General features: G+C 47.2%; 1 protein-coding gene across 1 annotated transcript in view; it reads left to right on the forward strand.

Moving 5' to 3' along the window:
- Positions 1–6104: 6104 nt before the first annotated feature.
- Kazn (kazrin, periplakin interacting protein) overlaps positions 6105–26184 on the forward strand; it is a 986632-nt gene continuing 966552 nt past the window's right edge. Inside the window, exon 1 of the mRNA XM_085690314.2 lies at positions 6105–6649. Coding sequence (XP_085546440.1) covers positions 6559–6649 — 91 coding nt within the window. The 5' untranslated portion in view covers positions 6105–6558. The remainder of the gene's footprint in view (positions 6650–26184) is intronic.

Here is a 26184-nt window from a genome sequence, read left to right on the forward strand (position 1 = left end):
AAAGCTGTCACAGATGAAGCCACTTCACCTTGGTCTTCTAAGAACCATGATCCCAAATGACAATTTCCTTATTTGAAACACATCCATAGACATACAGTGTTGTTACTCACATGGAATAGACTGACAGAGTACTCTTTGCCTATGAGACATGAAATGTTATAAAATAGCTGATTCTAATCTCAGGATCACATTACTGTAGATGACCTTCACCTTGCCCCGTCCATGCTCTGTGGCTGTAGTTGCTTCTCCACACTTTCCAGGAGTTGCAGATGAAAGCAGATGACCTGCTGAGCCTGACTTGGCCTGTGGAATCAGTCCTTAGCTCTCAAGGGTTGCTGAATCTACGCAAGGTCAAGAGAGCCCTTTAGGGAAAGTCAATATAGAATCTTATCGGACTGAAAAGGTGCCCAGGGAATGCTTAGAAATGTGGATCTGTGCACTGACTTGATCCAGTGCACAGTCCTTATAAGTCCTAAGTGGGCCTTAAGACCTTCTCAGCATAACATGGCATTTTAAACTGGCCCGGCACAAAGGGCTTGATTGTGCCTAGATCCTCTCCACTAACACAATCTTCCTCCTTCTATAGGGGTAGCTCTTCCTTGCTTCTTAGCCAGCTCTGATGCCCTGTCGCTCAGAGTGCTATTCAAGTACTAGCCCTCACCGAGGATGCAACAAGACTTCCCAAGGTTGTGATGTACTGTGTGATATGTTTGTCCACATGGATGGCCAATAGCTCCTCATGTTTATCAGAGTCAGACAGACAGAAAACATCTTGTCTTTCCCAGTATCTCCACTTTTGGGGGATCCCCATTTTCCATCTACTTGTGCCAAGAGTTGGGTATCAATTAAATATTTAATCAATGATCTAGCAAAGCTAGAACAAGAGCGCTTTCCATTGGTCAATGACTTCCCTAATGGTGGGTTCCTCTCTGCTTTCCTTTCTGGAGCTGTTTCTAACCCTTAACTCATCCTTGACTGTCGGACATAAGCTATGTTGTAGGCTGGATCCATAGGAAGGGGTTCTCTGCAACCCCAGTTGACTAAGCCTGAGGCAAGAAGTCTCCGTGCTGGAAATCTGACCTATTGGAAACACAGACTTTTTAAGACATTGGTTACTGTGCTAGGAAATAGCTCAGCTGATAAAGTGCTGCTTGTGCAAACAGAACCGAAATTTGATTCCCCAGAACCTATATGAAAGCTGGGTGCAGCAGCATGGGTTTGTAACCGCTGCACTGGGAAGGTGGAGAGATGGAGATTTGGGGGACTCACTGGCCAGATAGCTAGGGTGATGTGAATGAGAAATGTCCCTCATAGGCTCAAGTGTTTGAACTTTCAGTTCTCAGTTGACAGAACTGTCTGGGAAAGTCAGGAGGAAACTTTGAAAGAAAGAAAGAGCCATGACAGAAGAAGCGTATTCTCAGGGATGGGCTCTGAGGGTTTAGAGCCTTATTCCACTTCCTGTTCCTTCTCTGTGCTTCCTGTCTGTGCATAAAATGAGTAGGGGATGAGAACTGAGAGATCAGAGAGGCAGTGTAGCCAGCCACTAGAGAGTCCTTTAACCTCTATGAATCCTCAGACTGAAGGGGCGATCCTGTCTCTATGAGTCTTCAGACTGTATTGATGTGGGATTCCCCTCTGTGTGCTGTGAGTACCATTAATGAATAAAGAAACTGCTTTGGACCTATAGCAAGGCAGAACTTAGGTAGGTGATATATAGATTAATAGAAATGGGTTAAATTAATATAAGAGTTAGCCAAAAAGAAGCTAGAGCTAATGGGCCAAGCAGTGATTTAATTAATACAGTTTCTGTGTGATTATTTTGGGTCTAAGCTAGCTGGGAGGCTGGGAACCAACAAACAGCCCCCTGCTACATCGCGTGCTTGGATTGAATCCTTGGACTGAATCCTCAGACTGCATCTGAGCTCCTGTCTCCACTTTCCTTATATTCCTCTCTCTGCCCAGCCATATCACTCCTGTCTCTACCTTTCTAGTGTTGAGCTTAAAAGCGTGTGACTCCCAAGTACTGGGATTAAGCATGTGAGCCATCACCTCCTAGCTCTGTTTCTCTTTGAGACTGGATCGAACAATCTTGTGTAGCCAAGGGTGGCTTTGAACTCACAGAGATCTGTCTGCCTCTGCCTCTCGATTGCTGGGATTAAAGATGCGCCACCACTGCCTGGCATCTGTGGTTAATTATGGCTTGGTTATGCACTCTGATCTTCAGGCAAGCTTTATTTGTTAGATCACAGACAAAATATCACTACCTGACACTCAGGCAGGTCTTCTGCTTCTGCTATCATGTCCTCCCTGCTATGATGGACTGTCTCCCCTCGGGCCTGTAAGCTAAAATTAGACCCTTCTTCCCAAAGTTGCCTTTTATCAGGGAATCTTATCAGGGCAGCAGCAGAAATAGAATTCACACACCAGCTGAACAGTTGAGTTCTGGGTCAATGTAGAGACCCTGTCTCAGAAAACAAATGGCTGGCATCAGAAATTACATCCATGCATAAACAAACATGCATGTAGCTGGGTGGTGGTGGTGCACGCCTTTAATCCCAGCTCTCGGGAGGCAGAGGCAAGCAGATAAATCTCTGTGAGTTCAAGGCCCAGCCTGGTCAACAGAGCAAGTTCCAGGACTAGCTCCATAGCTACTGAGAAACCCTGTCTTGAAACAAACAAACAAAACAAAACAAAAAAACCTCAAAATACATGTGTATTCACATGAACACATGTGCACACATACACAGAAATGTTGGTGAGTAACTTTACAATGCTAATATTGATAGCACAGTATTGGAATCCATAGAATGGCAGAGAAGTCATCTCACATCTGTTGAAATAGGGCATGATGATATTGAAGCCACAGAAGGGCAGGCTTGGTAGGGCCTCAGTCAACTACCACAGGTTGGGTGGATTAGACCGCAACAACTGTTTCCTGCTATTCCTCAGACGGGAATTCTGAGCTGAATGTGCCAGCATGGTCTGGTTCCGGGGACGACCTTCTTCTAAGGTGGTAGACTGCCTACTTCTCACTGTGTTCACATGTGGAGAGAGCAAAGGAGATCTCTGGTGTCTTTTTAATAAGGGCACTGACCCCATTCATAAGGACCCCACCCTCTGAATCTAATTGTCCTCCCTAGTACCCTAGTTTCTAGAAGTCTCCTATTTGGTGTTATAATTTTAATATAAAACACTGTAAGGAGGGCACATTCAGTCCATTGCAGAGGAGAAAAAGATGGTTTGAAGAAAATTGGTTCATAATATTAGGGGTGGTAGAACCTGCCACTATTTAATACCAGATCTCTAAGTAGCCCCCCACCCCCACCCCCGCATAGACTTAAAACACTCTGAATGTGTCTTAGTTTTGTTTCCCATTGCTGTGACAAAAAACACCTTGGAGGGGAAAGGGTTCAGCGCCCAATCCCAGGTTACAGTTCATCCTGGTAGGGAAGTCAAAGTGGTCAGACACTGAAGCCACTAGCCACAACACAGTTACAACTGAGTGCAGAGGGCAATGAATCCATGTATTCCACGTCTACACTCTGTTCCCCTTTGCAATGCCCTTTACCACTTCTTTATTTCTCTGTGTGTGCACGTGCACATGCCATGGCGTAATGTGATCAGAGGGCAACCTGTGGGGCTTGGTTTTCTCCTCCCGCCATGTATTTCCCAGGAACTGAACTCGGGTTGTTAGGCTTTGAGGCACAAGGGTCCTTACCAACTGTGCTATCTAGATGGCACCCTTTCTGTACTTGTATACAGTTCAGATTCTTCTGCCTAGGGAATGGTGCCACCCATGGTGTGATGGTATTTCTCACCTCAGTTGATAGGATCAAGATCATTCCCCATAGCCATGCCCACAAGGCCAACCCAATCTAGACAGCCCCTGGGAAGACTGTCATCCAGGGCGTTTCTAGATCCTGCTGAGATGATAACCAAAATTGACCATCACAGTATGAGAGGTAAAACTGCAAAAGAGGCTAACTCCGTGACCCGGGTGTAAGGAAGAATGTCTTTGGACTGTAAGGCCAAAACTCAGTGAGTCTGTCCACACTTGTTTCCCGCTAATGAAAGATACCAGCGGCAAAAGCCTGCAGGTAGATGGCATACAGTGCCAAGACATCGACAGAGCCTAGGAATGGGCAAGTGTTTAATGTGTCGCAGTCACAAGGGAATGCTGTAAATCAGGGAAAAAGCTAGGAACAGAACAGGACCAGAAGAATGGGCAAGAGCTTGAACAGGACCTTTGCTGAGAGGGGCCTGAGCACTTTCTGGGAGGTGCCCAGGGGGTTTTAGTAATCATAAAGGGCAAAGCAAAACAATGAACTCCAATGGAAGACACCTGCTGGATTTCCCAGCTCCTCTTTGCCGAGAGCAATTACTGTCAAAGACATGGGAGTGTGGTAATAGTAATTTCACAGGATTAGTCCAAAGCAAACTAGCACCGATACTCTGTGGTACCTGGAAGCATTCCCTGACCTAGAATTTGTTATGTTTATTTGGGTAGTGAAATCCCATGCACCTAAGGAAGCTCTCGTGCAGACCCACGCATCCTGGCTCACGCTGCTTACCCTGGTGATTATTCACAATGCCTCTGTTTATCCAATAGGACAGTGCACAGCCCAATGGCTTTGAGTACTAGACAGCTCCATGGTTACTCTGGAAAGTGGCCCCTTTCCCCTCTTACCAAAAGTCCAACTCCTCCTCTGACCCCAGTCTGTGGCTGTCTTGGATTCTCTCCCTCACTGTCACAGAGAGCAAGCTCTGTTGTCCTATGGTTTCATAATGTGAAAGAGAGCCTCCTCTATGACAGGAAAAGAGGCGCTCGATCTTTTAAGACCCCTGAAGACAAAGCTGGGAGTGGTGGTGCCCACCTTTACTCCTGCACTCAGCAGGCAGAGGCCAGCCTGCTCTACATGGTGAGACCCTGTCTCAAAAACCAAACCAACAAACAGAAAAAGACACCAACATGAAATCAGACTTCATCTGAGTTCATCTGGGCGATTTCATTGCTTCCTCTGGCTCCCAGGTAACCCCGAACACCTAGTTATGCCATCTTTGCCAACCAAGGGCTGGCATGGGAAAGGCTCCTTCCCGTCAGAGGGCCTGTGTATACAAAAGCAGCCGCACCTTTCATCCAGAAGAGGCTATGACCCTCTGTGGGAGAAAACGGAGACTAGTGCTTCGATGACTGCGGGCAGGGGCGGGCTGGGGGTGGGGCTGATAGGCGCTCCTGTCTGCTCCAGGTGCTCCTGGCTCTGCCCAACCAGGTGATTGCCAGCCAATCCCAGCAGTGCTGGAGTTGAGTCTCCAGAGAAAACACCACCAGGACTGAACTATCAGAGTGAGGTGGGGGCAGGGTCTTTAAAAACATTTTGTGGTCGGTCAACCGGATGGCAACTTCAAAACCCAGTGCCCACCCAGGTGGTGGTTGTGATCCTGTAGAAGCCATTCTCCCTCTTCCCACCCCTCTTTCCAAACTGCCCATCTGTTTGGAGTAGTGGGACTGAACATTTCGCTTCTAGCTCAGGATGACTTCGGGTGTCTGAGAGGCACCCCCTTTCTGCTCTCTCCCTTCGGGGTCCCTGGGAATGGATGGCATGTCTCAGGTCTCCTTTCACGGATCTATGAATTCCATTGCCAGCTGTCTGGTGTCCCAGGTCTGGCGCTTCCTTGGCTGCGGACATGAAGAGGTTACTCCAGCCCTGGAGCCTGCTGGGCTGAGTTAGCACTTCCCCTCCACATTCAGGAGCTCTCTGAGCAACAGCCCCTTTTGCATCACGGAAAGGGGGTAGCAAAGCGGGCTAGGGACACCAGCTGCAGTAGGTCGCAGCAGGAGCTCTGTCAGCATGTGTCTGCGGCTTCCCACTGCCAGGCCAGGTTGCGGAGAACTGAACGGCAAAGGCATCTGGGGAAGTGAAGGATGAGCCAGCGAGGACGGTGGCCCCAGCTGCAGAGCGCCCGCTCAAGCTGCAGCGCACACCTCTCGCTATCTTCCCAGGCTGCAGCGGTCCCTGGGACCCAGAAGACCCTGGAGCCGCGGAGATCCAGCCAGCACTCAGGAGCTCAGGACTGCCGCCTGTGAGGCCAGCTCCCCAGGGAGCCTGGGCAGCGTTTTGCTTGTAACTGGTTGCTGGGACGCAGCCCGACTGGAGCCCTCTTTAGCCAGTGTGGCCCAGGGCTGAGCAGCTATTTCTCTCTTCCCGAGTCACAGGAGAGGCCCATCCACATCCAGGCTCCTTTTCTGAACAGAGGAAGTAACTCCAGTTGGGGCACCTTAGATTGGGCTCTACAGCTAAGACTTGCAGCTCCCTAAGCTTGCAGAATCTTCACAGTATCATCATTTCTTACCTGGCTGGGGTTTGAGAAAAAACTGCAAGAAACAGAGCAGAGTGCTGAGGGCAAGACGCCTTGCAAACTTTGGAGGCGGGGACATTGTTTTTGAAGGGGACAAGTGGCCCCAAATCTACTACTGCTCTTGGGATAGTAATAAAGCCTGCTGGTGGGACACTAAGCATCCCATCACAGCCACAAGACCAACAGCAGGGACCTACCGCCATGGAGACCGTGCTGACAGCATCCAGTCCCCCCACGGGCCGGGTAACCTTCTCCCGTGTCTTCGGTCAACAATGCCAGCTGATGGAAGCAGGTAGGATGTGGCCAGAGGATGGGAAGCAGTCTTCTGGTAGTGGAGGTCTGTCAGTGTGTGTGTGTGTGTGTGTGTGTGTGTGTGTGTACACGCACGTGTGCATGTACAGCTGTCTGATCTCTTTCTCCATGTTATTCCGAGTGAGACTAAACCTGAGATGTGGTCGCTGACACTTGTCACTTTAAATGGTTAATTTTTTAGGCCTGACTCTGAGACTTGAAACTACCCCTGGGACATGATGAGCGAGGGTCCCCGGTTCTCTTTTTGTGTTTGTTTTCTCTGACCAACTGTTGGAGGGGAGCTGTGCCAGGAGGGATAAGGTAGAGCGCTGAGTGCACCCGCCTTTGGGGGACAACTGTCAGTCCTGGACGAGTTGCCTTTCTGTCCCTTGCCTCTGCTCCCAGGTGCGCCGCAGCCATGCCTTGAGGCTCTGTTGGAGTGGCTTCAATGCCCACATCACATCTTCTCTGGCGCTTGACTCTGCTAGGGGATCTCTCGGGCCGCCTTTGCCCATAGGTCTGTCTGGTGTTTTAAGAAGAAGGGGAGTCGCCATCACTGAAGTCCCAAGCTAGGCCAGCCACCTTGTTAAGATGTGCATTGGTCACAAATTCAAGTCAGGCACAGGTAAATGGCCCTGTGCGAATGGTCCCCGAGAGCGGGCCCACAAGTGATACTTAAGGTTCGACATCAGAACTTGTGTGCTTGTTTCTCTACTTCTTATTTGTTTATATTTTGAGTTCTTTCCTATGGAAAGAACTGAGTTTGCAATATATTTGTGTATTTTGCTTTGCGTCTCAGGAAGATGTTGGGAAGACCACTGTCTTAGGAGTCGGGCTGAGTCACGTGGACTTTTTCATGGGTGATCCCAGGACCTTGGGATGGCAGACCCTTCCTTCATCTCGGATATATCGCTCTAGGTACAAAAACTAACAATTAGACTCAGGCCTTCCTGTTCCGCCCAGACTGAGGGCTCTGTGCTCTCAGGAGTACTGCTTGAGAGAAATGTCGTAGTTCTGCTCGTTTCTAAGACAGGATGCACAGAGAAGCAACTTGTGGCCTGTGAGGGCTCCAAGATGGACGACTGAGGCTGGAGTCCCAGCTTTGCTATTATAAGTTGCAAGTTGCTTGTCCTCAGACAAGATCCCTAGCATTCCTGTGCCCAGTCTCCTCATCTGTAGGGTGGAGGATACCAGGCAGCTTCTCATGGGGTCATTGCAAAGGTGAGGTAAGTTAGTACGTGGTGAGCACCTTTGTATAGGTTTGCGTGGACTTCTGACTCTGCAGAGAGGGCACAGTAAACTGTGTGGGAGGAAATAGAAACACTGAACATTCCTGTCTGCCCTACAGCAGGATTCTCATTTATCCAGAGATTGAGAAACTCCCATTCCTCCATCTGTCTGTGGAATATTTTATCTAGGAAGGTGACTTCCACCCAGGAGGGCTGAGAGTTGTCCTGCTTCTCTGAGGTTGCTGGGGTAAGGCAGATTAGATTTCTAAAGTGCCTGGGTCCCCTGTGGCTTTCTCCTCCCTCCTTCTCAAGCACCCTGACCTAAATCAGGCCATGAAATCCTCAGTCTCCTTTGTGAAGCCAAAAAAATAAATAAATAAAAAATAAAAAGAAATAAAACACCACCCAAACTCCCCACCTCCTTATGTCAAGAGAGAGCTGCAAGATAAAATAACAATGGCTAGTCCTCTCTAGGGAGGACTCTCTCCCGGAAAGAACACAGGAAGGAATCATTAGCCTGTAGTCAAAGAAGCTCACTAAATTAGGAGGTGGAAGGGATAAAGAGAAGCCCTGACTTCTCCCCAGCCATTTGTAGTCAGTATCATAAAAGAGAACGTGAACATATGTTCGAATGACTTGCCGACTCCGTAGCCTGGCAGCTGGCTTGGTCATGGCTGTTCCCCAGGGAAGAGCAGCTGTCAGCCCCATGTATTCTTGAGGCGTTCCCCTTGTGCTTTCCATGCAGCCAAGATCTGCAGTATCTACAGGGTGAAGCATTGCCCTCGCTCAGGGGATGCTGGTCTGGCTGGCAGGAAACATAAGTTATGTTGAGGAAATGACACACTCTGGTTTCTTAACTATGCCAATTTCCTGGCCACCCTCCTTCTATTTGATGAAAACTATTTTCCATAATAAAAGAAAAAACCTGACCAATTCCCACGGGCAAAGGAAACACTCAAGGGTAGCCTGCAGGTTCACAGCCACGCCGTTTGGGAAGGAAATCTTTGGAGTCTTGCTTAAAGCCTGTGATGTTAACCTCAAAAAGATATGTCCCTGATGGTGATGCTGGTTAATTGTTGACAACCATAAGTAACTCATGTCAGGCTTAGGGGAAGAAGTTGGATCTTGGAATGAAGTAGTAAGGATCTATAATAGGATATGGTGTGTGTGTGTGTGCGCGTGCGCATGAGTGTGTGTGTATGTGTATGTGTGTGTGTGTGCATATGTGTGTGTGTGTGTGGACATGAAGAATTTTGGAGATGGGGGTAGATTTCTGTCAGCAAAGGTGAAACTGGGCCTGAGTTAGACCCATATAATCCTGACCCAGGGAGCCCCAGTCATTATATGAAGGTAGGCTTGCATGTAGAAAGAATATAGACTTCTTATTCATTTAGTTCCAGTTCAGTAGTTGCTGGCTGTATAAACTTTATAAACTCCAAAACTCTAGAGCAAACACTGGCATACAACACCTCTGGGGCCAAATCTGTCCCACGACACTTCCTTTTGTAAATAAAGTTTTATTGACACACAGTCATACCCATTCAAATACTGTCCATGCTGCTTCTGTGCTACAGTAGTAAAGCTGAATAGCTGTGACCAAGACCATGTGGTCTTTACCACTGAAAATCCTGTCCAGTTCTTCATAGAAAAGCACTTTGCTGACTCTTGCTGTCTTAGTCGGGGTCACTATTGCTGTGACGAAACACTATGACCAAAAGCAACCTGGGGAGGAGAGGATTTATTTGCACCCATGGTTCATCATTGAAAGAAACTAGGACAGGAACTCAAGTCGGGATGGAACCTGGAGGCAGAGCTGACACAGAGGCCACAGAGGAGCTCTACTTACTAACTTGCTCTTTATAGCTTACTCAGCCTGCTTTTTTATTGAACCCAGGACCACCAGCCTATGGGTGGCCCCACCCACAATGGGCTGGGCCCTCCCTCGTCAATCACTAAGAAAATGCCTTGCAGGCTTTTTTTTTTTATTGGACCCGTTGTTCAATCTTATGGAGGCATTCTCCCAGTTGAGGTTCCCTCTTTTCAGATGACTCTAGCTTGTGACATTGGCTGGAGGGCAACAGATGTACAGTGTGGCATAGACCTGGCTCAGGCCTGGGAGCTTGGTTCTGACTGATGCTTCCTTGCTGAAACCTTTGCTGCTGCAGGCTACCTTTGTTCCTTCACACCCTCTGCACCTGACCTATGTCACACTGTTGGTTTAGGAAACAGTCATATGGATGTGGAAGCCGTAATGAAAATATGGACATGTACCCAGGTCCATAGCCCCTGAGCTAGAGTCCCATCTTCAAAGCCTATTTCCCAGGTAATAGTTAAGGTTTAGATATTGGATGAGTTTGCATTTAAACCTCTGTTAGCCTCATTCTAGATCAAATACTCAAAATGACCACGTCACGGGTTAGAGATGCGGTTCCATAGTGGGATGTTTGCCTCCCACCTGCAGGGACCAGGATTCCATCTCTAGCGCCATACAAACCAAAAGAGATAAACCACCATTTCTGCAGAGAGTCTTGAAACTGTGTCAGGTCTTGTCAAAGATGTAGAGGGGACCTTTGGGCGGGGGGCTTGATGCTGTTGGGTACTTTTGCCCCTCACTATGGTACTTCATCCTACTCCTGATGCCTGACCCCATGAAGGTGCTAGTTTTTCTTTTCTTTCTTTGTGTGTGTGTGTGTGTGTGTGTGTGTGTGTGTGTGAGAGAGAGAGAGAGAGAGAGAGAGAGAGAGCGAAAGAGAGCGAGAGAGAGACAATTATGTCTAACTCCTAACACAGGGATGTTCTTTTCCTGTTTCCTCTTAGCCTCTAACAGTAGGTGAGAGGTTAGCATGTCTAGACAGCTGTGATAGGTGAAAGTTCCCTCCTTCCTGCCTGGTCTCCTCCTGGTGGGAGCAGAAGGCCTCATTCCCGTCTGCCGTGGGCCATCCCGCATCAGTCTGTGTTCTAGTTGCTCTTTAACATTGCACCGAGGATGCTGGGGGGAAGTCTGATGGGACAGACAGCAAGTGTCTTCTTGATTTGGTGTGGCTGAGCAGTTGGCCGCTTGTGTGTCTGGTCACTGACCTGCAGAGTGTGTGACCAGACATGCCTCTGACTCTGTGTTTGGGTGTTTTTACTGAGGGTCTCTCTCTCTCTCTCTCTCTCTCTCTCTCTGTGTGTGTGTGTGTGTGTGTGTGTACAGGTGTATGTACCTTTGTACATTCTTCTTCAGGTTCTATCTACCTTGATTTTGAGACAGAGACACTCACTGAGATTATAACCATGCAGCACCGTGTGTAGGACTTTTATATTGGTTGTGGAGATTCAACCCAGCTCCTCATGCTTGTGCGGCAAGCACTGTATTGACTTTGCTCTCTCCTCAGACCTCTTTTGGTTCCTTCCTTCCTTCCTCCCTCCCTCCCTTCCTCCCTCCCTCTTTTCCTCCCTCCCTCCCTCCCTCCCTCCCTCCCTCCCTCCCTCCCTCCCTCCCTCCCTCTCTCTCTCTCTTTCTTCCTTTCTTTCTTTCTTTCTTTCTTTCTTTCTTTCTTTTTTCTTTCTTTTAAGACAGGATCTCATGTAGGCCAGGCTGACTTCAGACTCTCTGTGACTGATGCTGGCCTTGAACTCTTGATCCTCCTCTCTCCACTTCCCATGTGACTGGATTGCAGGAGTGTGCCACCATGCTCAGCCTACGCTTTGTTTCTGATGGCAACACTCTAGGCAAGGGGAAAGATCTAGATTTGGCCAAATAGTGATGGGTATGACGGAAAAATAAGAAAAATGCCCATGTTGGGGAGAGTCAGGCATCCAACACCACCCTTGGCTTCATCTTTGAAAAAAGGATTAAGTGACTAGAGTTTCCTTCTTGGGGTCAGCCTCCTTAATGCTGGAAGTCCCCTGAGGAGTGGGGCCCAGAAGGTGCCTTTTCCGGTAGACATGGCTTCCTCATCGTCTCTCCTTTGGACATGGTTAGCTGATCCCTTTCACAGGAACTGTTTTAATGGGCCCAGTGTGGTCCGTTGTCTGATGTAGCTCCTAAAATTAGGTTTGTTTTGTTTTGTCTGTGTTTCCAAACTTTACCCATGCATCAGTATGGGCAAAGCTCTCAGCCTGACAAACCCCGCAACGTTCTCCCCAAAGGATACAAGAGTGGTTGTAGGTTTCACAGACTAGAGAGAAAACAGTTCCCCAATCATGTGCCTAGAAATGTGACTGGTTTTGGAGTGGAACTCAGCCTAACATGGGAATTGATAGACAAAATGGGAGTGAGGAGGGCTCTCGTATGGTCAAGGGCAACCGGCCAAGCAATAAGTGTTATTAGGAGGCTTGAAGGACTCAGCGTTTAAGGTAGGGGAGATTGTCAAAGTGAGACTGTAACCACTGTGAAAATTCTGTCCCAAGGTGGCACTGGGATTCCGTCCACCCCCTTTGTCCCCCACCTCTCACAGCAGGGACATTCAGACCTGGTGAGTCACCTACCCCAGGTTTTAGTACAGTCTGTGACTGTGACTTTCTCTTGAATCCATTCTATGCCTGTCCATTTTTGTGAGCCTGCAAGGCAGGAGCTAGACAAAACAGACACAGTGTCTAGGCTTTGACTGCAAAGGGACACACATTTCCCCCCCATCTTTTGTACCACTGTCTTCCTCAAGGCCTGTGCGTAGCCTTCCTTTTAACCCTCATGAAGTAATGCAGTGTGTCCAGTGGGGAACCTGGGCCTGAGTCACTAACGTGAAGATAATGCCAGTGGATTTCTATCTGAGAATAAAGCCAAAGCCAAGATGGCTGCTGAGCCACCAAGCAAGGATCCATATGTAATCTGGGATTTTCGGAACCTTGAATTCTTGCCTTTGATCTTCCGAAGTCATTCTCAGCAAGCCATGGTAAGGGCACACAGCAAGATGCTTGATGAGAAGACTGGGCTGAGGAGGAGAGTGAAGAGAAGCCAGGGGAAGGCTGTGCCGCCTCTCACTGCTAGTCTAAGGTACAGCAGAAGTGACATGGTTCAGGATAGTCAGTGGTAGGAGGTGCTCCATGGGGCTAGAAAAAGTCTTGATCTTGAACACGGGATGAGAAGTGAGTCTCAGAAGGACTGTCTATACTGGATCTCTGGAGTCTCTGCTTGACCTCGGCCCTGTCAGAACCTTGGAAACTGCAGGACTCCAGGTAGCAGGGAGAGCTCCTGACTCTGGGTCAGCTGAGCTATATGGGGTATCCTTTCGATGCCTACGCTAGAGCCAGATGCCCACCAAGGAGACAGAAGCAGGTCTTCAGCTAGATCCATTCATTTAGTGAAGCGATTTTCTGGGTAGAGGCATGGGGGATGTGACTGCCCATGGGCGGGATGCAGGTAGGCAAGGAGTCAGGGCTGGAAGGTGTCCTGGGATTCTAGAAGTTGGGTCATACCCTCGTGAGTATGGGGAAGCCATACCGATGAAGTACTAGGACAGGGAGAAGAGAAGGAGGAAATTAGGACTGGAGGTGCTCAGGATCAGAACCTTCTCTCCTCTCTACTAGGACACACCCCTTTAGTCTGTTGGAGAATTGGGTTTAGCGGTCAGGTCAACCAGTGCTAAGACTATCACAGACGGTTGGAGCCAGGCCTGATGGAGGCCAAGAGCGGCCTTGGGAGAGATGCACAGCTGGACTGTCGACTGTTCTGGTTTAATTTTGGTCATAGTCATTGAACAAGAATAACTGGACTCTGCTTTCTGAGTTGAGCTATTTTCTTTCCACATTGTAGGGATGCCATGCTTCTGTCCCCAGCTTCCTGTCATCGCCGTCGGCCAGGACAATCCTGGGGTCATTTCTCTGTAGGTAGCCTGCCTTTTCCAAGCACGTGCCTTTATTTGTCCTGCAGGCTCTGTGGTTTTACTATAACATGCCTCAAAGTGGTTCTAATTTTATTTATTCTATTTGGGGCATAACTGTTCAGGTCTGAGGATTTGTGCCTCAGGTCTGAAGACCATGCAGTTTCCCCTCCCTTCTTCCCTACTTCCCCTTCTCTTCTGTTTCTTCCCTCTCCTCCCCTCTCCCTTTGTTTCCTCCCTTCTCTTTTCTTCCATTCCGTTCCTTTCTCACCCCTTCTCCCCCCTTCCCTCCCCTCTCCTCTTCCTTCCCTTGTTTCTCTTTCTCTTTTAATAAGGTCTCATTATGCAGCTAAGTCTGAAGCTGAACTCAAGACCCACTGTCTTGGCCTTGCAAGGGCTAGGTTTGCAGGCATGCGCCCCTACCAGCTTCAGCAGGTTTATTTCTTTGAACAGGGTTTTCCTCCCTTCTTCCTTTTATACTCTCCTCATCTGCACAGGACTTTTCAGTCTGAACTCCGTCATACTTCCCCCCACTCTGTAAAACAACTTAAAAACAGTATCCTGCTTCATTAATTTTCTTTCTGGCTGTGTTTAATCTACAGCCAACTTTAGACAATCTGATTTTTATTTAAATGTCTTTTTCTCAACCTCCAGAGGTTATGTGTGAGTAGCTTTCAAATCTCCCAGATACTCTTTTATATTGTATGGTAATCTCTTGCCTCTCTGATTCTTATCTTTAATTTGTTTGACCATTTAAACCAATAGTTCTCAAATTCCCTGACGCTGCCACCCTTTAATACACTTTCTCGTGTTGTGGTGACCCCCAATCATGTAACTACTTTTGCTGCTACTTCATAACTGTAATTTTGCTACTGTTATGAGCAGTAATGTAAATATCTGTATTTTCTGATGGTCTTAGGCAGCCTCTGTGAAAGAAGGGTCAATCAAGCCCCGAAGGGATCACACCCCACAGGTTGAGAACGTTGACCTGAACCATCTATCTGATGAAGGGATTTCACGCTCTATGTCTGGAGCTCTTGGGGGCAACTCTTGCTGCCTTTGACTCCTGTTCATTCCCTTGTGTGCTTTGTAAGTTTTAATTTTGCATTTGTGTTTTGGGGCTTTACCTTGAAACATTCTTTGATAGTATTTTGATATTATTTGATATACTTTACCTCAAGAGATACCATTATCATAGTAAATGCTAAGTTCGGGGCTGAGGATTTCCTCAAATACCCAGTACTGTAAATTCGAACCTAATATTTTGGAGAGACGATCAGGGCAATGAGTAATGTGAGAAGATCCCGGTTCTAGTATTTCCACCTTCTCAGTGTAGTACTCCATCCGGACAGACAAGCTTTAAAACAGATTTGCTTTTATTTTTTAATTGTATGTGTGTGTATGTGCACGTATGTGTGTGCATCTGAGTGTGTGTGTGTGTGTGTGTCTGTGTGTGTGTGCCTGTGAGTAAAGTTGCCTAGGGAGACCAAAAGAGGGCATCAGATCTTCTGGAGCTGGAGTTACAGGCAGTGGTGAGGTGCCAGATATGGGTGCTGGAAATTGAACTCAGGTCCTCTATAAGAGCCATCTCTCCAGACCCCAAGTTTTCTCGTACTTTTTTGCTTGTATGCAGAGTCCTCTATATTTTTGAAGGTGAAACTGTGTATCCGTGTGTGTGTGTGTGTGTGTGTGTGTGTGTGCACAGCTGTAGTTCTGACTTCTTCATTGCAGCAGTGTAAGACTCAAGCATCTTCTCCATCCCTATGGGACAGAAAAGCTAGGCTTTGCTTACGTTCGTAAGACCCAGTGTGTGATATCACAAGACTGGCCCCAGCTTCTCTCGCTGCTTCATCTCGATTTTCTGTTGGCCTGTGTTCACTCCCATCTGTGTCTCTTGGTTCTTGCGTGTGACTGATGATGGCTTTTTTCCTCCCATTTCACCAATGGCAACTCCATGTGACTGCTCGTGACAGACCTTGAAGCTGTCTGTCCCTTTTGCTCCAGACGCTGCACAGGACACCCACCTGCGAGTTTCTCAGATACTTACTGTGTGCCAGTGGACAACAAGACCACAGCAGGACCAAGCCTGGAGCTGACTCTTGCTGTGAGCTGAGTGGGTTTAGGACATTCTGTCCTGGGACAGCCAAGGAAACTGAGTCAGAAGCTGTGTCAAGTGTCTCATTGTTCTTTAGGGGGAATAGAGATTGGCCAATCACTACGAAGCCAAACACCCGGTGCCCTTGGGTAATGCCTTGGAGGGATGACAGCAGCTTTTGGCTGCCTTAACTCAGAGGAGATCAGAGCGAGGAAATAGCTTACGGGTGTGATATTGGTTCCTGTCTCTTGATGTGCCGTCACCTTCTGCTAGTAGCTAAAACCTTAACTGTGAGTGTTTTTATAGGCAGCGGTCACATTGCAGTCCTGGAGACTGATTTGTCTCCCCGCTCCACGAAGGTGAACAGATCCTAAGAGATGAGCCAAAAGTTGGGTAGAATAGATTCTAAAACCCAAATTCTCCGAGACCAAAGCAGCAGAGAAACCCACTCCCTGGTACTCTCAGCCCAATGACAACTGGAGGGATGGCAGGGCCCCATCAAGGGTCTTCTGAGAAGTGTGTTACCTTTGTGCATAGGTTGCCTTGGAATGATAATGACTGGCGTCGTGCAGTCTCCCTTATCCAGAAAGACACAGTTAAAACAGATAGCAACCTCTGACAGCCTAGGGACAGCTTTTCCAAGCTGAACTCCCCGCGTTCCCCTGAACTTGGATGATGACTCTTGTTCATAAGAAGAATGAAAGGTGCTCTTCCCAAACTAGAGCTGACGCCCAGTATGAATCAAGGGGGTATGAAGAAAGCAAGGCAAGGCGCAAGTTAGTAACCTGGGTCAGGCTGGGGGCAGAAGGAGATGGATCGATCCAGGAGTACACGCTTGTAATTCCAGCACTGAGCAGATGAAGACAGGTGGAACCCTGGGGCTCACTAGCCAGCCAGCCTAGCTAGATCAATAAGGTCATGGCAGGGAGACGTGACCAGGTCTTGGAAAACAAGACAGATGGTGTCTGAGAAATGTTATCTGGGGTTGATTTCTAGCCTTCACATGGACACACACACACAACCCCGTGTGAGTAAATTAAGGAAAGGATACAAGACAGGCAAAGGCAGCCTTTGCTTCTAGCCGACCTGCAGAAATTTAGCAATTTAAAGAAAACTCCAACCAGATTTGAGCAGCCAATCAGCTTTTCTTCCTGTTACAGAGTTTTTGGACATTGTTTCATGCCAGAGACACAGTTTCTCTCCAGGAGGCCAGTAACTGGGGTTGTTCAAAAAGCTAGTGGCATTAACGTGTGTTCCAGTGTGTTCTTCATGCCTTCTCTAGCATGAAGGACAGCCCCTCTCCTTTGGGGCTGATGAGCAAGGTCGTAAAACTTTTAGGGGGACTTTGAGGAACCGCACGCTCCCCTGCACAAAGCTGGCTGAGGCAGCTGAAACTGCTCTGGGCTCGAGGCCTCCAGCCAAGGAGGCTCCAGCTACCGCAGTTCGGTCCCTTGAGTGCTAAGCGGTCTTTAGAACTCTACTGTGTCAGGTGGTACCACCCTGGTTGTCCCCAATTCAAACAAAAGTTCCTTTGTGGCCACTGGCCTTTGGAAATAGAACTGTGGAGCCACGTCGGGGCCAGAAGGCGGCCAGTGGGACCTTCTGAGTTTTGCTCAGTGAAGTGTCCCTGATAAATGAGCCCCATGCCGTGTGAGAGGAGCCGTTCCCCACAGCTGTTCTTTTGGTTGACTCAGGAATTAGGGAATGATCGGGGAAATGGCTCAGTTGCTTAAATGTTTGTCATGCAAGCATGAAGACCTGAGTCTGGATCCCAGGCACCCATATAAAAAGTTGGGCATCACAAGTACATGTCTGTAACCCCGTCTGGGGAGACAGAGACAGGAGGATCCCTGGGACTTACTAACCAGCCAGCCAGACCCAATCAGTGAGATCCAGATTGCTGTGTGCTGGTCAGTTTTTGTCAATTTGATACAAGCTAGGGTCATTTGGAAAGAGGGAACCTCAATGAGAAAATGCACCCCACATCAAATTGGTCTAGAGGCAAGCCTTTGAGGCATTTTCTTGATTGATGGTTGATGTGGGAGGGGCCAGCTCACTGTGGGTGGTGCCATTCCTGGGCAGATGGTCTGAGGTTTATAAGAAAGCAAGCTGAGCAAGCCATGGGGAGCAAGCCAGTAAGTGGTATTCCTACACGGTCTTTGCTTGAGTTGTGCCTGCAGGTTCCTACCTTGAGTTCTGGCCCTGGCTTTCTTTGATGATGGACTGTGTTGTGGATACATGAGATGAAATAAGCCCTTTCTTCCCCAGCTTGCTTTGATCATGGCATTTCATCACAGCAATAGAAAGAAAACTAAGACATCCTGTCTCAAGAAATATTGTGGAGAACAAATGAGGAAAACACGACATGGACCTTTGACCTCCACACATATGCACACATATGAGCACACACATGTGCACACACATCCTCAAATGCACGCACACACAAATTAGAGGAGCTGTGGTTCACTTCATGTCATGTGGTTCACTTCGGGTCATGAACTTCTCAAGTAATAAAGAACCTAAGCCTGAAATGGGGTTCTGTGCTTCAGAGCTGGGGAGCAGAAATCATGGCACAGTTGCTGAGTGGTGTGAGAGGTCCTTCCGTCTATGTGTTGCTTTTATTGGTTAATGAATAAAGAAACTGTCTTGGCCTGTGATAGGGCAAAAGAACAGAGATAGCTGGGGGAAAACTAAAGTGAATGCTGGGATAAAGGAGGCAGGGTCAAAGAGAAGCCATGTAGCCCCTCTGGAACTGGATGGAACTTGACCCGGTAAGCCACAGCCATGTGGTGATACACAGATTACTAGAAATGGGTTAAATTCAGATGGAAGAGTTAGCCAATAAGAAGCTAGAGCTAATGGACCAAGAAGTGATTTAATTAATACAGTATCTGTGTGGCTATTTTGGGGCTAAGCGGCCAGGAACCAACAAGCAGCCTCCTCCTTATTACAGCTGAGGACTTAGGAAGCTAGAGAGGGCAGAAAAGAAAATGTGATTTGGAAGATCAAAGAGAAAATATGAGGATGCTCTGGGCTGACTTACTTTGTGAGGAGAATGGAGTTGGCAGGCTTGAGGCACTGGTTTCTTCTTGTCTGACCCAGTGAGCAGATGTGGGTGCATCCTAAGCCCCGCAGTGTGCCTTGTCTAAGATTCCCAATGGATGCACAGTCTCTTGATCCCAGAGCCTTATAACCCCAGTATCTAGTCTTGGGCTGTGGGATTGTCTGAGACGCTATTTGACTGAACTGACTCTTTATGAATGAATGTGTATTTGTGAATGTGTTCTGGTATGTGCAGGTACACATGTGTATGCACCTATGTACAGAAACCAGACCTCGACATGACTTGTTCTCTGGCATCATCTACTTTGCTTTAGAGACCGAGTCTCTTGCTGCCTGGAATTCACCCAGTAGACTCACGGACTGGCCAGTGAGCCCCACGGGACCTCTGCCTTGCTGTGTCACCATTGTACCATTTCATTTTTTAAATGTGGGCTCTGGCGGGGTTGAACTCGGGTCCTTGTGTTTGCAAGTGTAAGAGATAGATAGCTACTGTCTACTTTCAGTGTGTCTGCAGGAAGGTGGTCCAGTGACACCAGCGGTGACTTCAGTCGGGGGACAGTGACCCTGGGATGATGAGCACAGGAGGGTGGGGGCAGCGCAGAGCTCTCTCCTTCCCAGGTGGAGGAGAGAGCTGGAGTCTAGTGTTGGAGGGCGGTGAAGTGGTAAATGAGGGGTTTTTAGACCTGATTCCCCAATCCCTTTTGATCTGCTTTGTCAGTTTCAACAAGGATGTTTCAGAGACTCCGCCCATCAGTATTTGGTGCTTGGGTTCATCTAGGATAATACCGTCTTTCTTGGCGGATGCTTAAGGAATGGGCTGTTAGCAGCGGGGCTATGAAGCCTTTCTGAGGGGAGGAGGTCTGAGTTAGACCTCATGCTGGAAAGCTGCAGGGATGGGAGTGTGGAGGAGCCCCGATGCAGCCCTGATGCAGCCCTGATGCAGCCCCGAGGCAGCCCCCATACCCAGTATTCTGTGCTGACTTCATAGACCTGCTACTAAGACTGAGGCATGGAGAGACTCCACTTAGCCCAGATAGTGGTCTTCAGCCATCTCTGTGCATCAAGAGGCTGACTAGAGGGGTACCCTTTGAGCGGGGCTTAATACCCCAAATTTCTAAGGCCGGGAAGGAATGAGGCTCCTGTTTTCTGGCATTTCCAGGTAGGGGGCCACTGATCTCTCATCTATACTAATTTTCCCACGCTGAGATCTTCCTTCTACTGTGCATGCCTCTTAGAAGACCAGAGAAAAGCGTTTCGAGTACTTGTATCCCATCACCTGATAGGGTCCACGATGCCCTTATGTCTGTAACTTAAAATCTGTGAGAGGCCTGTAAGACCTGAGAGCTTTGGGCAGAGGGAAGGGAGTGTCTGGTAAAACAGTCATAGGCCAGGAGTTGGGGTTGGATTTGAACCCTAATCCTTCAAGGTAACAAAGCACAGAGAAAGATGCAGGGGTGGGTTTGGGGTCAGACTGGAGTACAAGCTACAGTATCGCTCTTTACTGACTGTGACTTTTTCTTCTCATTGTTATTGCTTTAAATCTCTCTGAACTACAATCCTTTCTATCATAGATGAACGGCTATTTCATGAACTAGGAGCTCGGAGGGTTACAGACAAATGCATGAGTTGTGTTTAAGAACTGTGCCCTGGGAGCAGCCCACGTCTCCAGCCACGTGCAGCATCTGAGTGGGACTCTCAGCCTCTCCCTGCTCTGTCTTATCCTAGCACACACATTCAGCCCTACTCTGGTGCCCATGACCTTCTGTTCTCTCCTGGCAGAGGAGAGTCCTGCTCTTCCTCTAGACCTAAGGAGCAACAAGGTGACTGCCCTTCACTGACCACTGTGTGGAGAAGCTGCGGTGGTCGCTGAACTGCCCAGGGGTTGATCTGTATGTGAGCTCACTGTCTGAGTCAACAGCCTCACAGAAGTGCTGACGGCTTGCTGTGATAACTGCTGGGGCCAGAGCCAAGCTCCTCAGGCTCCAGGTCCAGAGGAGAAAGGTGAAGCTGAAACTGATGGAGGGCTTGTGTTAGCACTACAGGGCCACCTCTTATCTATGGCAGAGGAAAGACTCACGTTCCAAACATACAGCCAAGCATAAAGCTGGATGAGCTGGCTGAATCCACGTATCTGTTAGCTGAAAGGTGGTTTTAATGAAAAGTCTGTATTTCATGCAGGACTCACCTGCATGCATCATGGAGAAACCAGCGAGAGGTTGGGCCTCGTTTTAGAGTTCTTTTTTTGCTTCTTCCTTCTTAAGACAGTGCCTCGTATAGTCTAGAATAGTCTCAAATACTCCAGATGACTAGGGATGACTTTGAACTTCTGATCTTCCTTCTTCCACTCCCTGCATGCTGGGATACAGGCATGTACTACCACGCTTGGGTTGGCAAGTTCAAGAGGACCCACAGCTCTGGTTTTCTTTTGGCCACAGGGAAGATCTTAGCTACCCATGGATGGGATTTGCTCTCAGATCTCCTATTAGCTGGCACACAGAAGCATTTTCAATCTAAACCCACTTTGCCACACAAGGGACCTTGGTGGGAACAATTCTTCCTAGAATAGTCTTTTGACTCAGTATTGGGTAACAGCTTCAGGAGTTTGTTTAACATGCAAACTTTCAACTTCACTCTTGAAGTGATGAAGCCTGAGTCTCACTGCAAGCTTACTGAGCAAGACCCTCCCAGGGCTGGAGAGGTGGCTCAGTCACTAAGAGCACTTGATGTTCTTGCAGAAGATCTAGTTCACTTCCTAGCACCCACATGGCATCTCACAACCATTGTAACTCCAACTGCATGGGATCTGATACCCTCTTTTGGCCTCAGAGGGCACCAGGCATACACATCAATGTACTTACATACTTGTAGGTCAAACACTCATACACATAAAAATAAGTAACTCTTTCAAAAAACATGCAGCACATGTGTCTTTGATCCAAGTGCTGGGGATGGAGACAGAGACTGGAAGAGGGTCACTAGTGCTCACTGGGCAGCCAATTTAGCAGAGTCAGTGAACCAAAGGTTCAGAGAGAGAGCCTGTATTAAGGGGTAAGAGTGGCTTCAGAAGATGCCAGACATTGATCTCTGGCCTCCACAGACTGTCTATACATGTGTATATGCATCTGCATGCATACATGCACATATGTGCTCACACACATGTGCACAGACACAAACACACAGACAGACAGACAGACAGACAGACACACACACACACACACACACACAGAGAGAGAGAGAGAGAGAGAGAGAGAGAGAGAGAGAGAACCTTGAGTGGCTCCTACTTCAGGTGTCTAGAGAATCCCTGAACGGTGATTTTCAATGTGGCTCTCAAACCAGCAATCCTCAGGAAGTTTGTTAGAGATGCACATTTTGGAGGTGTGCTCTGAAACCTGTTGAGTCAGAAACTCCAGGGATGAGGTCCTGAACTCCATGTTTCAACAACACCCATCCCTCACCCCACCCTACCCCTGGGGCTTTCAGTGCTGCCAAGGGTTTACAACAAACTTGAAGGAGTTGCCAGGTCATAGTGTGCCACTTCCTCTGAAAATGGGGACCAAATACCAGTATGAACAGGAACCTTAGGGTTTCTATTGCTGTGAAGAGACATCATGGGCATGGAAACTCTTATAAAGGAAATAGTCAACTGGGGCTAGCTTATTGTTCAGAGGTTTAGTCCAGTATGGTCATGGCAGGAAGTGTGGTGTTTCTCAGGTAGACCTGGTATTGGAGGAGGAACTGAGAGTTCCTGGATTAGGAGAGAGAGAGAGAGAGAGAGAGAGAGAGAGAGAGAGAGAGAGAGAGAGAGAGAGACTTGGTGCTTTTGCAGTAGACCCAAGTGTCTTAGTTTTCTATTGCTGTGAGAAGACACCATGACCTAGGTAAGTTATAAAAAGAAGCATTTAATCAGAGGCTGGCTTACAGTTTCAGAGGGTTAGTCCATGACCATCTTGTATGGGAGGTCTTTCTGTCTGTGTGTTGCTTTTGTTGGTTAATGAATAAAGAACTAGCTTAGCTATAGCATGGGAGGAGGAAGGTGGAGTTAGGAGAAGGAATGGAGCCACAGCCAGAGTCAGACATGCCGAAACGTTGCCGGTAAACCACTGATACACAGATTAATAGGGTTAAATTAATATGTAAGAGTTATCCAATGAGAAGCTAGAGCTAATGGGACAAGCAGTGATTTAATTAATACAGTTTCTGTGCGATTATTTTGAGTCTAAACTAGTCGGGCAGCCTCAGTGAACAAGCAGGCCCTCCTCCTACAACCATCATGGCAGCAGGCAGACAGGCATGGGGCTCTAGCAGTAGTTGTAACTTACATGATCTGTGTGTCATAATAGACAGACAAACAGGTGGACAGAGACAGACAGATGGGCAGACTGGGCCTAGTGTGCTTTTAAAACCTTCAAAACCCACCCCCAGTGGCACATCTCCTTCAACAAGTGACACCTACTCTAATAAGACCACACCCACTCCTTTTCAAGCAGTTCCGCCAACTGATATACAAGCCTATGGGGGGGCTTCTCATTCAAACCACTGTACTAAGTTTGGGTTCCTGGCTGGGTGGCTCACAAATACCAGTAGCTCTAGTGCCCCACACCTGCCTCCCAGGGAAGGCTTCATTTGGGAAATGTCTCCTTACTGTCTAGCAGGGCTACTTGCTGGGCTGAGTTCTGAGTTTCTGCTCATACTGTCCTGAGTTGGACAGAGTCATAGCAGAGCACAGCCCGGGACCGCTTCTGCTCCCTCCCGAATTTACAGCTCCAAAGTCATTCATCACCTTGAGAAGCAGTGACTCAGCATGTCACAGCACTGGGAGCTGAGGAGGCAGTGTGTGGCTACTGGCTGGAGCACACCCTGTCTGGCTGGGGTTGGCTTTCTGTCCTCCAGAGTCAGCAGCAGGGGCTCATGCCAAGACTTGAGGTCTGGGCGGAAGTCTGGCCTCCTTGGCATAGTTTTACATACTGGTTGCCATCTCATTTCGGCAGTTTAGTGCCTTGAGCATTGGCCAGCACTTAGGAGATACCCAGGGCTTAGACTCTAGCAACTGCTCAACTTGACACAAACCTACTGACTGGGGAAGAGGAGACTCATTTGAGGAATTGCCAAGGTCAGATTGGCATGCGTCCATGTTTATGGGGCATTTTTTTAATATTTAAAATTGTTTTTATTGAGCTATATATTTTTCTCCACTCCCCGTCTTTTCTTTTCCTTTCTTCTCCTCCCCTCTCCCATGGCCTCAAGAATCTAATTTACTTCAAAGATCTTATCTTTTTCTACTTCCCATGTAGATTAGATCCATGTATGTTTCTCTTAGGATCCTCTTTGTTGTCTAGGTTCTCTGGGATTGTGAATTGTAGGCTGCATTTTTTTTTTTGCTTTATGTCTAAAAGCCACTTATGAGTGAGTACATATGATATTTATTTTTTGGGGTCTGGGTTACCTCACTCAATATAATGCTTTCTAGATCCATCCATTTGCCCACAAATCTCAAGATGTCATTTTTTTCTGCTGTGTAGTACTCCATTGTGTAAATGTACCACATTTTCCTTATCCATTCTTTGGCTGCTGGGCATTTAACTTGTTTCCAGGTTCTGGCTATGACAAACAAAGCTGCTATGAACATAGTTGAGCACATGTCCTTGTGGCACGATTGAGCATCCTTTGGATATATACCCAAAAGTGGTATTACTGGGTCTTGAGAAAGGTTGTTTCCTAATTTTCTGAGAAATTGCCCTACTGAAATCCAAAGCAGCTGTACCAGCTTACACTCCCACCAGCAATGCAGGAGTGTTCCCTGTATCCCATATCCTTTCCAGCATAAGTTATCATTAGTGTTTTTGATCTTGGTCATTCTTACATGTTTGTAAGACGGAATTTCAGAATTGTTTGGATTTGGATTTCTCTGATGACTAAAGATATTGAACATTTTCTTAAGTGTTTTTAACCATTTTAGATTCCTCTGTTGAGAGTTCTGTGTTTCAGTCTGTACCCCCATTTCTTACTCGATTATTTGTTCTTTTGACGACCAATTTCTCAAGTTCTTTGTATATTTTGGAGATCAGCCCTCTGTCTGATGTGGAATTGGTGAAGATCTTTTCCCATTCTGTAGGCTGCCATTTTGTCTTGTTGACCATACTCGTTGCTTTACAGAAGCATCCCAGTTTTAGGAGGTCCCATTTATTAATTGTTTCTCTCAGTGTCTGTGCTACTGGGGTAATGTTTAGGAAGTGATCTCCTGTGTCAATGCATTCAAGTGTACTTTCCACATTCTCTTCTATGAGGTTTAGTGTGGTTAGTTTTATGTTGAGGTTTTTGATCCGTTTGGACTTGAGTTTTCTGCATGGTAATAGATACGGATCTATTTTCATTTTTCTACATGTTGATATCCAGTTATGCCAATACAATTTGTTGAATATGCTTTCTTCTTCCATTTTATATTTTTTGCTTTTTTTGTCAAAACTCAGGTGTCCATAGGTATGTGGATTGATATCTGGGTCTTTGATTTAGGTCCTCCTGTTTGCTTTTATGTGAATACCAGCCTATTTTCAGTACTGTAGCTTGTAGTAGAGTTTGAAGTTAGGGATTGCAATGCCTCCAGAAGTTCCTTTATTGTACAGGATTGCTTTGGCTATCCTGTTTTTTGTTTGTTTGTTTTGTTTTTCTGTATGAAGTTGAGTATTCTGTGAAGAATTTTACTGGGATTTTTGATGGGCATTGCTTTGAATCTGTAGATTGCTTTTGGTGAGATTGTCATTTTTACTATGTTAAAATGAATATGGAACATGGGAGATCTTTTCATTTTCTGGTGTCTCCTTCAATTTCTTTCTTCAAAGATTTAAAGTTCTTGTCATACAGGTTTTCTACTTGTTTGGTTAGAGTTACTCCAAGATATTTTGTGTTATTTGTGGCTATTATGAAGGGTGATGCTTCTTTTTCTCAGCTCATTTATCATCTGTGTAAAGGAAGGCTACTGTTTTTTTGAGTTAATTTATATTTTGCTACATTACTGAATATGTTTATGAGCTGTAGAATTCTGTGGGACAATGGTTTTGTACCCTGAAAAGATTTGTCACTTGCATTGGTTTAATAAAATGCTGATTGGCCAGTTGCCAGGCAGGAAGTATAGGCAGGGCAACCAGAACAGGAAAATTCTGGAAGAGGAAAGGCTCAGTCTGCAGTTGTTAGCCAGACCAAGAGGAAGCAAGATGAGAATGCGTCACTGATACAAGGTACCAAGTCATGCGGTTAACACAGACAAGAATTATATATTACTTTAAGATATAAGAGTTAATAAGAATCCTGAGCTAATTGGCCAACCAGTTTATAATTAATGTAGACCTCT

This window comes from Myodes glareolus, chromosome 6 (assembly GCF_982192425.1).
Source record: "Myodes glareolus chromosome 6, mMyoGla1.1, whole genome shotgun sequence".
NCBI classification, from domain to species: domain Eukaryota; kingdom Metazoa; phylum Chordata; class Mammalia; order Rodentia; family Cricetidae; genus Myodes; species Myodes glareolus.